A 13,763-nucleotide genomic window follows, 5' to 3' on the forward strand; every position below is an offset into this window, starting at 1 on the left:
AGAGAAGTCCAGAATCCCCTTAATTAAGGAGAAACATGTCTGGACAGGTGTGCAGAATTCAAAATAGTTAAGTATTTTTAAGACTTTTAAAAATACAGACTCACTACTAAATCTTTACACTGCAAGACAGAAGTCTCTGAAAGGGTAAGTCATCAATCACTACGCAGGAACTTAAATAATACCTTCATCTGGTAATGAAGATGGCTCCCTCAGATGAAAACGAGAGTTCCTGCATTTTCCCTGACAGTTCCTGTTTTCAGAGGCCCCCATATTTAGATATACTAGCTAGGCTACCTAAACGTAACTTCCTTTTTTTTTCCTTTTTTTTTTTTTTTCCTCTCTCTCTCTCTCTCTCTCTCTCTCTCTCCCGGAAACACAGTAGAGCATCAGTTCCTGGATTCAGAAGATGATGGTCTTCCTGAGGTCAATACAGGCAATGTGACACACTGCATGACTGACATACCACTGACCTGGCTGGAGCTGGCCATCTGAGCACCACTGCGTCCCAACTGAGGTGGAACTCTGCATAAGGATTCCCTGTTTCCTTCTCTGAATCCCTTACTGTGAGGACAGATCTCTACTTAAAGCTGGAAAAAGAAGTACATCAATGAGGAAATTATCATTTGAATGATGGTGCTAAACAGCAATATAGTACTATAGCCAGTTCTCATGCACAGGACATACTCCAAACTTCTTCATGGCTTTTTTCAGACACTCTCTAGGGTCTGCTGTAGAATGATACAAAGGTCAGTGCCAAGTCGCTTGTACCTCCTCAGCTTCTATGCCTGGTCAAGCACAGGATGTTTCATGTTCTCTTCTAGGATCTCAATTGGAACTACATTTGGTCTCCATCCAGTTTCTGTCTAAATAAGCAACCGATGTGTGGTTTACTGCCTGAAATTCTGACAGATACAGCAGATAGCTCCGATGCCTTCAGAAAAGCCAAGTGATTTCATCAAAGTTGGAAATAGGAGACAGTAAACTACCAGTACAAATGCCACTGCTATTTGTACCTCTTCAATCTTTAAGACAGGAACTGGCCTTATTCTAGCAGTGATTTGAATTGCCAGCTAAAGCAGTTGTAGCTTGGAACAAGTATCCAAGAATTTCCAGGAATGAAAACCAGAGTACTTATCTGTGATATGGCTCTACCACAGGCAGAGACACAGACTGCATTCACCAGTTCAATGCAAACTGAGCAGGGCTAACAGTTTAGAGCACCATTAGGCACAGCAGTCAATGCAAAGTAACACTTCCAGTAAACTCCCTTTCTTCCTTCTCTCTCCCCCTTTTCTTTAGTGAATCCAATGAAAGTTTTAAGATGATGAAGAATTCTTCAGAAATTTGACAAAAGAAATTATTTGGAAGTCTCCAAAGAGATTAGGAGGATAGATGTTCAGTAATTTTCAGCTCACTACTACAAGAGAAATGACAGAACTGAAGACAGGTCATGGATGCTCCACTCTGTATGCCTTTTACATGAGGATACTGGGCATTACTGGACATACACGAAGCCTCAATGATTCCCACTATTCAAAATCCCCTGTCTTATGTGTTATATGGTATATGCATGTGCCCTAAGAACAACATTATTACATTTCCTTTTATGGCATGACACTGACTTTTTTTACTTTAGTGAGTAGATAAGATACTAAGGATGAGATACTAAGGGTGAGATTGAGCTTCACATTAATGACACCTATATTTAATTATCTATGCTCCCACTGTAGTCAATGGAGATCAAGTCCATAAAGTTTACAGAGCTACTAAGAATACCAAGTAGAAAAGTAGTGGGTGGTTAGTCAAATAGCTCTCCACACTCTGTTGCCTGCTCTATTTCTATTGACCACAAAGAAAGCACACATTACCCTCATGCTGAAACCCAAACTAAGTGTCTACAAAACGCAGCTGAGACTCGAGCTTAGTGACTTAATTTTGGAGAACTATAATAAACAAAAATGAGATTTTATCATAACTGAACTACTGTTAATGGCATAACAGAAACAGGTTAATCCAGGTTTACAACATCATGCTATTTGAATTATTGCATATCGTATTTTACAGAAATAATGAGATCTTAATGAGATTTCAATGTCATTCTCTCATATATGTAGGGGGAAGTGAAGAGACAGAAGCATTTCAAACTCAATTATAAAAGCTATGCTAATAGCTATGCACAGAAGTCTTCATGTATTAAACAAATTACTTACACAGTACAACAGTACTGTTAGTGTATCTATATCCAGGGGGTTATGGGGAATAAGTGCAGAACAAGAATTTATCAACTTTATTCGGACAATATTTGAGTTTTCACACTTGCTAGCTACAGAGAAACTGAAATTTAGCCACTTTTTATGCAGCAGTACAGCAATACATAATCACGTCCTTTAATTACCAGCTCACCTGGAATTAACATCACCATGTCCAAGTTGCCCATGCTGCCCATATCCAAATGTGTAAACATCACCATTCTCCATCAAAACCACTGAAAAACAAACAAAAAAGAGTATTTTTCTGACATATGCACATATCAACATGGTACTGCACCAGCGCTGGTCAGCCCTTCTGAGCAGCACAATTAATGATCTCTACTGAAACACTAAGAGATCTATACCAGATTCCACAATCCATCACAGCTAGTATCTCTATGCAAGGCTAGAGCTGTGCCATGCAGATGTTTTCGAATGATGACTCAACAATTGCTTAAAAGCTCTGATGTAACTTAGTAGATGATACTCGTAGACCTTTTCACTGTTGAAGGACAGTGTAGTAGGCTACAAAACGATACTGCAACCTTTTCAACCTTTAACAATCCCATGTACATCCTTATTGAAAAATAACATAAAGCAGTGAAAATATATACAACAACATTAAAAAAAAAAAAAAACCCACAACGAAACATCTATGCTATAATTAACGTTGGTTTATTTGTTTTCACCTGAATGGTGAAATCCACAACTGACTTGTACAGCTCGCAGTTCACAGTCAAAGCGCACAGCCCCTGGTGGATAGGTTGTGATTTTGCTGGCATCCTTCTCGCCTCTTTCTCCACTTCCATCTATAAGCAAAATTTATAATTATATTCCATGCCTTCTAAATGACCTATATTATAGAACAAGAATAGTAAATAACTCCCCTCCCCGCCATTTGTAAGGTAGGAGAAAGAACTCACAGCATAGTAAGAGAGACAGCTCAAAATGTGGCAGTAAAGTAGATGTGAAAGATGACAGAAACTCTACTTCTGAACAACCTACTACAAAGTTACACATTGGAAAATATCACATCTTCTAAAGCAGAAACTTCCAAAAAGCAGACAAAAACGACCAGCAAACCAGGAAATTCAAACTTCATTAGTTTTCCTTAACAACCATCACTTTCATTCATCAGTAAAATAGCGTTACGAAGTAGACAGAAAGCACTGTCGTTAAACTCAACAGGCACAGCCTGGTCTGTTTTTTTTCAGTTACTACTTAAGATTATTAAGTTAAAAGATTATACTTGACACCAACTTGGCCATATAGCTCTTGCTTTACGTAACTAACAATTACGTATGCCGCTCATTTCTAGCAATGCCGACATACTCACTACTAGCACGTCTGCTTCCTGTCCTCTTAAGATGCATTTTTAGACTTTGTTTCTGTGATTTCTTTAGGAAACAATAATGCACTTCATACTTACTAAAAGAAATCACAGAAACAAAGTCTAAAAATGCCCCTGCATCAAATAAAAGCACTGAAGTGACAAATAAGTGTATTATTTATAAACTTCTTGAAAGTCACTACCTTCTCCAGAAATTAGAATGTTTAAGTCATCTAACAATTACACTATAATTAAACTATATGGTCACAGGGTCACAAAGGAAGGTGGTTTCATAATACTAGCAGGAAACCAATGTGACAAAGAAACAGACAACATTTTCATCACCATTAAAACCCCTATGCCTGCGTAGAAAGCAGGCAACGAAGGCTCTAAAGAAAGTGCATTTGCACAATGAAAAATTTCACGTATGACTTCAGTCACACTGTTTCTAGCATAGAGAAATGACAGAAAATACACAAAGTGAAAAATAACTGCACAAAGGAGAGTCCACATTCCTTCTGTGATAATTCTGAGTGATTACTGCTTTATCAACAAAATTGAAACAGGGAAATAATTGCTGCTCAAAGCATTCCAGGTGTTGTTAATTTAGATCTACCGTTACAATTTCTACCTGTTTTCCGGAATAATCATTAGTGGATGTCTGAACTCTGAGACTTCATTATTCACTCTGTGCAGCATAGCACTTACAGACTTACAAATCTTTTAAAAATATAATTCTGGTTTTACATATATTGCTCAAACTTTCTTTCCTTTTTATTGCATGGAAACTGCTGATACAGTAAAGTCATTTCAGCACTTTTATTACAAACCAGTTTTAAAAAATCTTACTGTTCTGGAAAAAAAGCTATTTTCTAGTGATGACCGAGTACAGAAATTATATGAATCTCCATGTAGTTTACATCTGTAAAGGAACAGTGTGTACAGGTATTAATGCTTTTGAAGAACTAGGTTTTCATAGCATAGGTAAAACAACCCTTTGAAAATGTCGGCACCCTTCATCAAAAAGAATTACACTTGCACTACATGTTGGATATGTGTGAAATGGAGACATGGTAAAGGAATTGTCTGACTCTCAGAACTGCCATGGGATTTTTGAGGTTTTTCCAAGAGTGTCAGTTGTGTACTACCAAACTGCATGCCCATTAGAAGAAATGTTTCTGAAGGTCTGTCTGCAGCTTTTTTTTTTTTTTGTATTAACAACAAAAGCAAATACAAAGAGACAGAACCACTATTTAACAAGAACTACAAAAATCCAGAAAATACCGAACTTTTCCTGCTAGTCATGTAATTCTGCCTTAAAATGCTTCTACTGTTTTATTTAGCAATTTGGCTATTTCTCAAATATGGTACCTTTGAACTTTCTATGCCTACTTTTGTATTAAACTCTACATGCCAAAGTAATCAAGAGATGGTTCTAAAGGTTAATATTGCCACCAGAATTATTTATTCAGCAAGCAGCCTATTTACTGCTTCCCTCTTTCACACAAACTTTTCGGACAGGAGCAGGAAAAAGCCAATTGTTCTGGAAGTGTAACTTCCCTGTCTCCCCTCCTGTCTCAATCATTGATGACTGTAATGAAAAATGTAAGCTCTCCCACCGTACAAATGCACTTGAACAGTCATCTGCCAGGAATGTACATGTCCACTAAGTACGTGTCATGGCTGCATGCACTTCCTACAATGAAACAAATCAGACACACAGCAACCACGTCACCTATGCAGAGTCGCATCAACAAAATTCAGCCGAAGTTGTATTTTGATCACGTAACAGTGGCTTATCAAGAGATCTGCAGACACCTGAACAGGTATACGTGCATTTCCTGCCTCATGGTAAGGAAAACATACTGCTCTTAAGTGCTTCAACAACTACTAGTAAACAGTTGAAGATTGCTGTTTTCGCAAATGATAAATATGTGATATTGCCTTTAAATTAAAAGATGATTCTAGATATATTCCTATTTTTTCTGAAGTTGCAAATGAAAGTATAACACTCCATTACACGGCCAATGCATATCGTATTTTTCTAGCAGCACTGGCCAGGAGAACCAAGTTCTACAAGCTCTTACACTTAGAGATAAGGCTGCAAATAAACTGGGTCATGCCCTTTCCTTTCAGTACTTTCACAGAGTCAGAATTTTTTTAGATGAGAGTGAAAGGTGGATGCAGAAAGCTCATTTGGATGTGTCTCAAGGAACAATTGTAACTACGGAGACACATGCTTGCTTTTCTTCAAACAACTGTGCACATATTTATTTCATTAGAAGCAATATCAAAACAACTGTTCCTAAAATAAAAGCAGAGGAAGTCTACTGAAGCAGAGACTCTTCTTGCTGAATGAACAGAACCTTGTAAGCAGAGCAAGTTAGTTCTTCCAGTGTTACCCAACTGGACTACCACTGAACAGAAACTTTTGACTCTTTCATCTCTCTGAGAGAGAAGAAAGCACCAAGGAAAATCTCCAAAGTGTTTCCTGCTGTCAACACTGAGGGGTGGGCTCCATGAACAACTTCATAATGATGTTTTTTCATCTTATCTTATACAGTTGGGGAAGTAAAGTGAGATAACTGGAAATACAACCAACCAACAGCCCCCACCCTCCATTTTCCTTGGAAACTCCTGAAGACATTTTTCCCTGTGAAACATGCTCAAAAGTTCTCTTGGCTGATACTGCTACGACAAAAAAGGCTGCTTCCATGAACGAAGAAAAAGCTCATTTAGTCCCAACAGTAAGTGAAGTCATAAGCTATAAATAAGAGTTCTGCCAGAAAAAAAAACAACAAACAACATTGTTACAGAATGGCATCTTGGACCCTTGGTCCAGACCTGACAAAAAACATTTTGCTAGTGTTCCCCAGCTGCAGTAAGGGTGATGATATTCCGTTTCTCACTGACCGTCTTTAAAGTGCTTTCTCCCTCCTCCAAAGATATTCAGTGCATTTCTTCTCCCCATTGATGAAAAGCTTTAATGTAATATGATGGGACGCAAAAATTTATTAGAATAACTGTCTCTTTAGACCACATCATTTGCCAACAAATCTTTCTTCAGCTTAGCAGGGATTACCCAAATAAAGCACATCAGTCAAGCTATTGTTTAGTATCTGTGATGTTCAACCCTCACAGGATGTTCTGAATGATTAATACTATCTATAGGCTTTATATACAACATAACTTGAACAAATCAGCCTGTGACTGCAGCTTCTTGGCTGCCCACCACAGGCTTCCGCTGAAATATCTGCAACGAGTAGTACAGCTACAGTGCAGCGGGGACAGAAACCTACCTCTGGTTGTGAAATTCACCAATCCTATGATGGCAGAAAAAAAAACTAAGTCCATTGGATGCTTGAGAGGTTGCTACAGAGCTTACTTGAGCTTACAGGTGAAATTTGGTATGCAGAATCACAACTGCATAACACGTATGATAATGTGAAAATAAACTTGCATTCTTATTACAAACTCAGTAATAACTGTGCCCTGAATTTTTGTACCAGTATTAGCTCACCTGTTCAGCTTAGCCAACAAGCAAATGCAAACAGGAATTTACTGGTCAAATAATTTATTCAATTACCTGACCTGGATGCAAGTAAAACTGCAATACTGAGCAATGTCAAAGCGCATCCATCATATCCATGTACTTATTTTCCTACACTATATGAATAGAAACCAAAAGAAACATATTTGACTTAAGAGTGTGAATTCTTAGGTATTTTCTGTGACCTGGATAGCTTGCCAAATGGAAACATATGTTTTGGAAGAGCACAGATCCACCTCTATCCTTCTTCCAAGAGAAGACAGAAACTAGGAAAGCTACTTTCAATGTTGTCTTCTTGAATTAGGTATTCAGCTTTAATTCACAGGTGGACAAAAAGGCATACATTTATGAATTACCTCCCTCTTCACAGATACCAAAAGGACCTTACAAAACAACAAGAGTAACTTTTCAAATAGTTTAACAAGTATAAATTTCAGAGTAAATTATTTAAGTGGTGGGTTTCTTTGAGAGACAAGGTAGCAGCAACAATTTCTAAAGTCTAGTGAATGAATCAAAGCTATACATCAACGCTATACTTTATCCAACTATTCAATAGAGGGAATTTCTTCAGCAGTTTCTTCTTCCTCTATCAGCCACTGTTGGTCCTGCTTTGTTTAGGAATTGCAATGGTTCACAAACATAAGTCTACATTTACAGTATATGACATGAAGATTTATTCCTAACCTCATAAAAATTCTCGGCAATTTCATCTAATGTAATTTAATCCTCCAAAAAGAATTATTGAATGATGGAGAAGAGAGGGGCTGGTATGAAAGATGATAAGGAAGTCTGAATAGATAGAACTCATAATAGCAATAAAGGTATGTTATAAAGAAAGTCAACTTTGTCATTAATAATTGCTATTAACAAATTAACACTGTTGTCATGATGAAACACGACAACAGCTGCTGATTATGCATGCTTGTGAGGCTAGACATACTCCTATTCTTCAAGCCTCAAATTCCAAGAAAGTGTCTGTCTAAAGTGTCTCATTGATGGTAGCATGTATAAACCTAGTAAAAAAAAAAAAAAAAAAAAAGTGGCTCAAAAATTTTGTGGCAACTTTTATCTTCTTAAGCAAAGAGAAAACATTCGAAGTAACACTCTTCAGCTGTGTTTCGAACTTCTTTAGGAACATATAGTACATGAAAACAAGACTATCAGACTACGGAAGTATCAACGTGGAACATATAAAGGTTTCAGTACCATTCATTTCTATTAAGGCTTAGATGTAGGTTTTCATTGTCAGCTGTCTTTCTCCAATAAGTGCTTCAAACTACCCTTCAGACAGTGTATTTTACAGTTAAAATGTAAATTACAAGTAAATTTTCTTCAACATCTGATAATTTTCTATTAGCATTTGTAAAATGGTTGATATAGAGCTTGATCCATCCATGCAGGTTCAGCTCCATCTAGCCTTCGTCTTTTTGAGGATATTTGGTTTCATATTGTTTTGAACATTTTATACACTGCCACTACTCCCAAATACAGGAAAAGGTGGTATTTCCTTGCAGAATCTTAACCGACTCAAGGAGTTTACTTTGGTTTTAATTGCTACTCCATTTATTTCTACAGTTGAGAAAATTCTACAGACTTCTATTAATCTTTTTAATGTAGTTCCCCACTGATTAAGTCCACAGGGATTGGAGATGCAGACTGGGAACTCACTACCTCATTAAAGAATGAGCATGAAGCAGAAGCTTATTTTTCTTCTTAGTGTCAAAGCACTCAATGAATACCAAGAAGGTGATGGAGACACAGACATAGGTTAGAAAGATTATGATTATGCTTGCAGTGCTTTGGTGTCCGGTGGGGTTCTGGTAGCACGGGAGAGGGCTACAGAGGTGGCTCCTGTCAGAGACTTCAAGAAATTCAAGATTTAAAATACTGTAAACAACACTTTTTTTTTTTTTTACTAGCTTTGAAAGATATCACACCTATAAAAAATTTCATGCTAGAATTAAGAAGTCTGGAATTGATATGTTAAAGCAATCACCCCAAATACACAACACAAAGGTTCAAAAAAACAATGCAAATGTAATGCAGCAGTCTGAGTCACTGGAAGGTGTTAAAAGTTGCCTTCAGTAAAATTAAAGAACTTAGGAATGAGACAGCATTAGAAATGAGAAAAGACACACAGAAAGACAATGCATATTTCATCAAAAAAAAAAAAAAGGAAAGAAAATCAAAGATGATGCAGACTACCAAACTTTTACACTTTAAAAAAAAAAGGTCAACATTTAAATGCATTTTCTTTCTCCTCAGGTAACAAGATCCTAACAAGAAGAAAGGCAGAACCCATTTTGTGAAGTTCTTCAAAAAGACAGATTCAGTGCATGGAAGAAGTGACTGGGAGGATGGGCTTATTTCCACCCTAGCCAATAAGGAAGACCAAATACCTTTGTGCTTGTCCCGTTTATGCTTTAGCTGTGCTGGATGGGATCTGATTCTGGCTAGAGCCTGTTCTCGGTGGTTCATAAAAATAGGACCAGGAAATACAAGGGGGCCTGAGGAGAAACATTTTGCACATGCATAGGAAAGCTCACAAAATGGAAACAGTGTGTTAAACAAAATTCAAATTAAAAGCAATGAAAAAAAATAATAATAATTATGTAATAATCCTGTTTTCCTAAATTCAAAAGGCCCTAAATAAAAGAAAGCTGCCATTTTTTGATAAGACCAAAATATTATGCAAAGAAACAATAAATATTCCATAGTGACAGTTTTACCTGAACTTCTAAGTATCCAACTGTACTCCAAGCAATGGAAATGCAAACTCACACTGGAGTAAAATTCGATAGCAAATATCCATTACTGTCTTTCATAGTTACAAAGATTAATTATCGTGCCTTACATTCTACAATATTACATTCAAAATACTAATTTGGAACAATATCATCATACCATTGCTAAATTTAATAAACATAACCATACAACTGTTCATAATTACCATATTTAAAATGCAGAGCTATCACTTATAAAGAAAATAGCTACCCAAAAATACGTGTTCCATGAGAAAAATTATTCAGATCATACGATTTTTTTCTTATCTACTTACTGATTTTGAAATATCTATTTTTAAAATATTTCCCATCTATGTAAAGGTCTTTAAGAGAAGATTTGTATTTGAAGAAAGCAATGATGTATGTATTTAAGATTTTCTCCAGACTACTTTCTCTTTTTAAAATCTAGACCTAAGCAGTGATATATTAAGTTTAATTGAGGCTGATTATACGTAATCATGGACCAACAATTTGTTCCTTAAATCTATATTCTTCCTCCATTTTAAAGGTTAAGCATGCCACCAAGAATTTCTTTGGAGGCATCTCCTTCTTCCAGCAGTCTCACATTCAATGGAAACCATGAACCAGGAGCAGCTAACCTGACAAGTGTCACTCTCACCATTCTGTGGGTTCTCAGACCCACTCCGTACCACCAAAAAAGCAGAACACCCCAAATCAGGCTTTCTGTCATATTAGAAACAGCTTATGTAAAACTTTGAAAACAAGTATTCCTCCTCCTCCTTCCCCAACATCATTGATGCTCTTATTTCCTTAGCTGAACTTTATTAACAAATTAACGTAGGTTAACTTTTCATAAACGTCCATTGTCTCAGGTTTCCTGCTGTCAGGTTTAGTCCATCATATCCTTCACTAACAGTAAACAGTATGGAAAGAAATGTAAGTGGAAGTTAGGCCACATCTATTTAGCTTTAGAACTTTCAAATGAAGAAACCTGTCTTCATACACACAGAAGTTCCCAAATTTTAGCATTAACTTAAAAAACAAAATTTAAAATTGTTTTAAAATCCACTACTGCCTTTCCTCTTAGCTTTGAAATTCCTATATGTGTTTGCTAATATAATGGCCCCAAACCTCATTAACTATGTACGTTTCTACAACAGAATAAATTTTTTGGTTTGTTTCTAATGCATTTATCTGGACTCTCTTTATCCCAGAATAAGTTCCCTTGTTAAATAAGAACTCCTGATGATCAAGGATCATCATTTGCTTTTGCTTTAGCTTCATCTTGCAGATGCTTCCTTTCATTGTCTTGCTGTAGCTCCCACTTCTTACAGTCTCCTCTCAATTGAAGGTTCCATTTAATATATACATTTTTGGTAAAGATCACTTTCTGCCAGGCCACTTGCTGTGTTTAACATCCTACTTCCCAGAGTTTAGACTGACACAAAAAAATTATACCATGCTTTCCCTCTTTCCAAGTTGGAGGGGAGATACTGAAGAATATATTGAAGCAGACCAGGAAAAGGCAAGAAAGGGGAGAGATGAATCACAAGCAGATTATGAAAGATAAAAATGTTTGAAGGACAAAAGATACAGAGGAAAGATGGATGAAGAACAGGAGAAAATAAGAAAGAAAGGAAAAAAAAGAAAAAAGTAATAGGACTTGCTTAATGAGAAGCTCCTACTGAAATGGAAAGCCCAAGAAATAAGAGAATGGATAAGACAATTACGACAAAAGTGAAACTCAGATTAGAAAAGTTGCAAAAAGGGATGAAAGAACTGCAAAGAGTTTGGCTTGAAGTGTGTGGATATAAGATATTTGTGAGAGGTCAAACAGAAGAAGCTATCTCTAGATAACTCAGGCAAAAAATTCTGAAGTTCCAGAAAATGCCTGCATAACAAACAGCCCAGGGGACGAGACACAGACTCGAAAGCAGCCTTTGGCATTTTAGTCCTAAGAGCAAAGATAGCAAAAAAAAGAATTTCAGGAGGACAGAAGGAAGTGAAGTACATCAGGCTGAGTAAAAGAACTACAGGAGATTTTGGAGACAGAGAATGTCTAGGAAGCATAAAAAGCTGTCAGCTCCAGCATGGTGCTAGCACATGGCTGCCTTTAGTTGCCAAACCACTTGTCCGAATTACACTCCTCTAGTCACAATGACAATTCTGTAACCATATCTAACCTTCTGACCAAAGCAGGATTTACCTTTCTTTCTGGATATTCCTATATACTCTACTTTCCCATCCATTACATAAAGAACCTGAATCCAAAATAAAAGTTAAAAGCAATCTATCTCCATTTCATAATAATTTGTATCCAATCCATGTAACGCAACTCTGTCATCCTCCTTGGCTTTTTATGCATGTTAAATCTGTAACATGACCATAATATGATAGGGAGTATCTACATTTTGATTACATTGTGATGCCTGCATGTCCAGTCAAGTGCTGGCAAGATATAAAGTACCTCCTCCTCTCCCTCCAAAATAACACCACAGGAAACAAAACACTAGAACAATTCATACAGACCATATCTGCTTTCTGCTTACATCTGAGGTTGCCAGTATAAAGGGAGCAGAGTTTAGGTACTATGAATTATTCTGGTGAAACAATTCAGCCACGCATTAGACGCTTCCTTTATGTTGTTAAAAAATGCCTGCAGAGTATTATCTGAAAAACTCTTCTAGAAGCCTCTAACATAGATCTACATGGGGAATAACAACCTATTACTATTCTTAGTTATTTTAGTAGCTCAAGTTACAGAGATAAGCAAAGAAGAGTCACTGGTAGACTGTAGTGCTGCTATTTTAAATCAGTTGCTGTATGATGCAAAATGACATTCATTCTCTCTCTTTATTTTTTATAGAATGGTTTCCCATAGCCAAGCTGTGAGGTTAAACATCCCTGGCCTAGGAAACATCAAGATCAGCTTTTCTTTCTTGGACCTGCAGGATCCAGGCCATTCAAAATGGATTTTGGCAATGAATTAAGAGCGTAAAGGAAAAAAAATATTTATCCACAGAAGATTGTATCTTGAGGAATGTACACAAGCAGTATAAATTAAGGTTGCACAGGGAAGTCCTAGGTTGGATGGCACTTTCTGTTATATAGACCTATTTTTGGTTTCTTGAATATTTGTAAGAGAAAAAACAGACAGGGTTTTGGCGTTTTGTTTTTTGTTTGTTGATTTTTTTAAAAAATAATAAAATAGGGAGGCAAAACCCTAATATAAAAAATAGCTATCTAATAGGTCAACAGGTGGCAAATTTTAAAAGAAAAATATTTTAGAAAATTAAATTTGAGACAAATGCTTAGCTTCAGTTCCACTAAAAGTGGAAAACATTATACTGAGATAACATCCCACCTCTATAGCCTTAAGGGAAACAGAAAATATTCCTATGATGCAGGGATAATAGTTAAGGTGCATGTTCTTTAAAACTGTATTTTTCAGATTATGTGTAGCAATTTATTGTTACGGCAGAAATAGTCACAAAGAATATCACTGTGCTGTACAGGCACTAAGGTTAATTGCAGTTTGCTTCTTTCATTCAAAACACTGAAAATAAAAACAGGATACATGCTTCTTCCTGTGTTCTAGCTCTTTTCTACTGATAGTTAATCAGATGTGGAAGAAAAATTATTAGGGCTTTTTACAGGGGAAAAAGAGATGCAGGCTAACCCATACAAACATGCAGGGAAATCTGGGAGCGATAGAGAATGAGATGGAAGTAAGACTCATGATAATCTTAATTTTGACACTTTCTTCCTTCTAAATACTTGGCTTTGTATGCATTGTTAAACAAATGTGAAAGATGTTTTTCTGTATATAAGCACATAAGGTAAATTAAAACAGTAAATATAAACCAGAACTGTTTTCACTGAGCCTATTG

At 36.5% G+C, this 13,763-nt stretch overlaps 1 protein-coding gene across 3 annotated transcripts in view; it reads right to left on the minus strand.

Moving 5' to 3' along the window:
• The window catches only part of MYCBP2 (MYC binding protein 2), a 204,668-nt gene that overhangs the window by 122,142 nt on the left and 68,763 nt on the right, over positions 1 to 13,763 (minus strand). For all 3 annotated transcript variants that reach the window (XM_086476678.1, XM_086476666.1, XM_086476671.1), the window contains exons 18-20: positions 9,529 to 9,636; positions 2,939 to 3,058; positions 2,404 to 2,485 (exon numbers count right to left, since the gene is read on the minus strand). In XM_086476678.1, the coding sequence (XP_086332804.1) occupies positions 2,404 to 2,485; positions 2,939 to 3,058; positions 9,529 to 9,636 (310 nt within the window). The remainder of the gene's footprint in view (positions 1 to 2,403; positions 2,486 to 2,938; positions 3,059 to 9,528; positions 9,637 to 13,763) is intronic.

This window comes from Leptosomus discolor, chromosome 1, assembly GCF_034619465.1.
Source record: "Leptosomus discolor isolate bLepDis1 chromosome 1, bLepDis1.hap2, whole genome shotgun sequence".
In the NCBI taxonomy this organism is placed as follows: domain Eukaryota; kingdom Metazoa; phylum Chordata; class Aves; order Leptosomiformes; family Leptosomidae; genus Leptosomus; species Leptosomus discolor.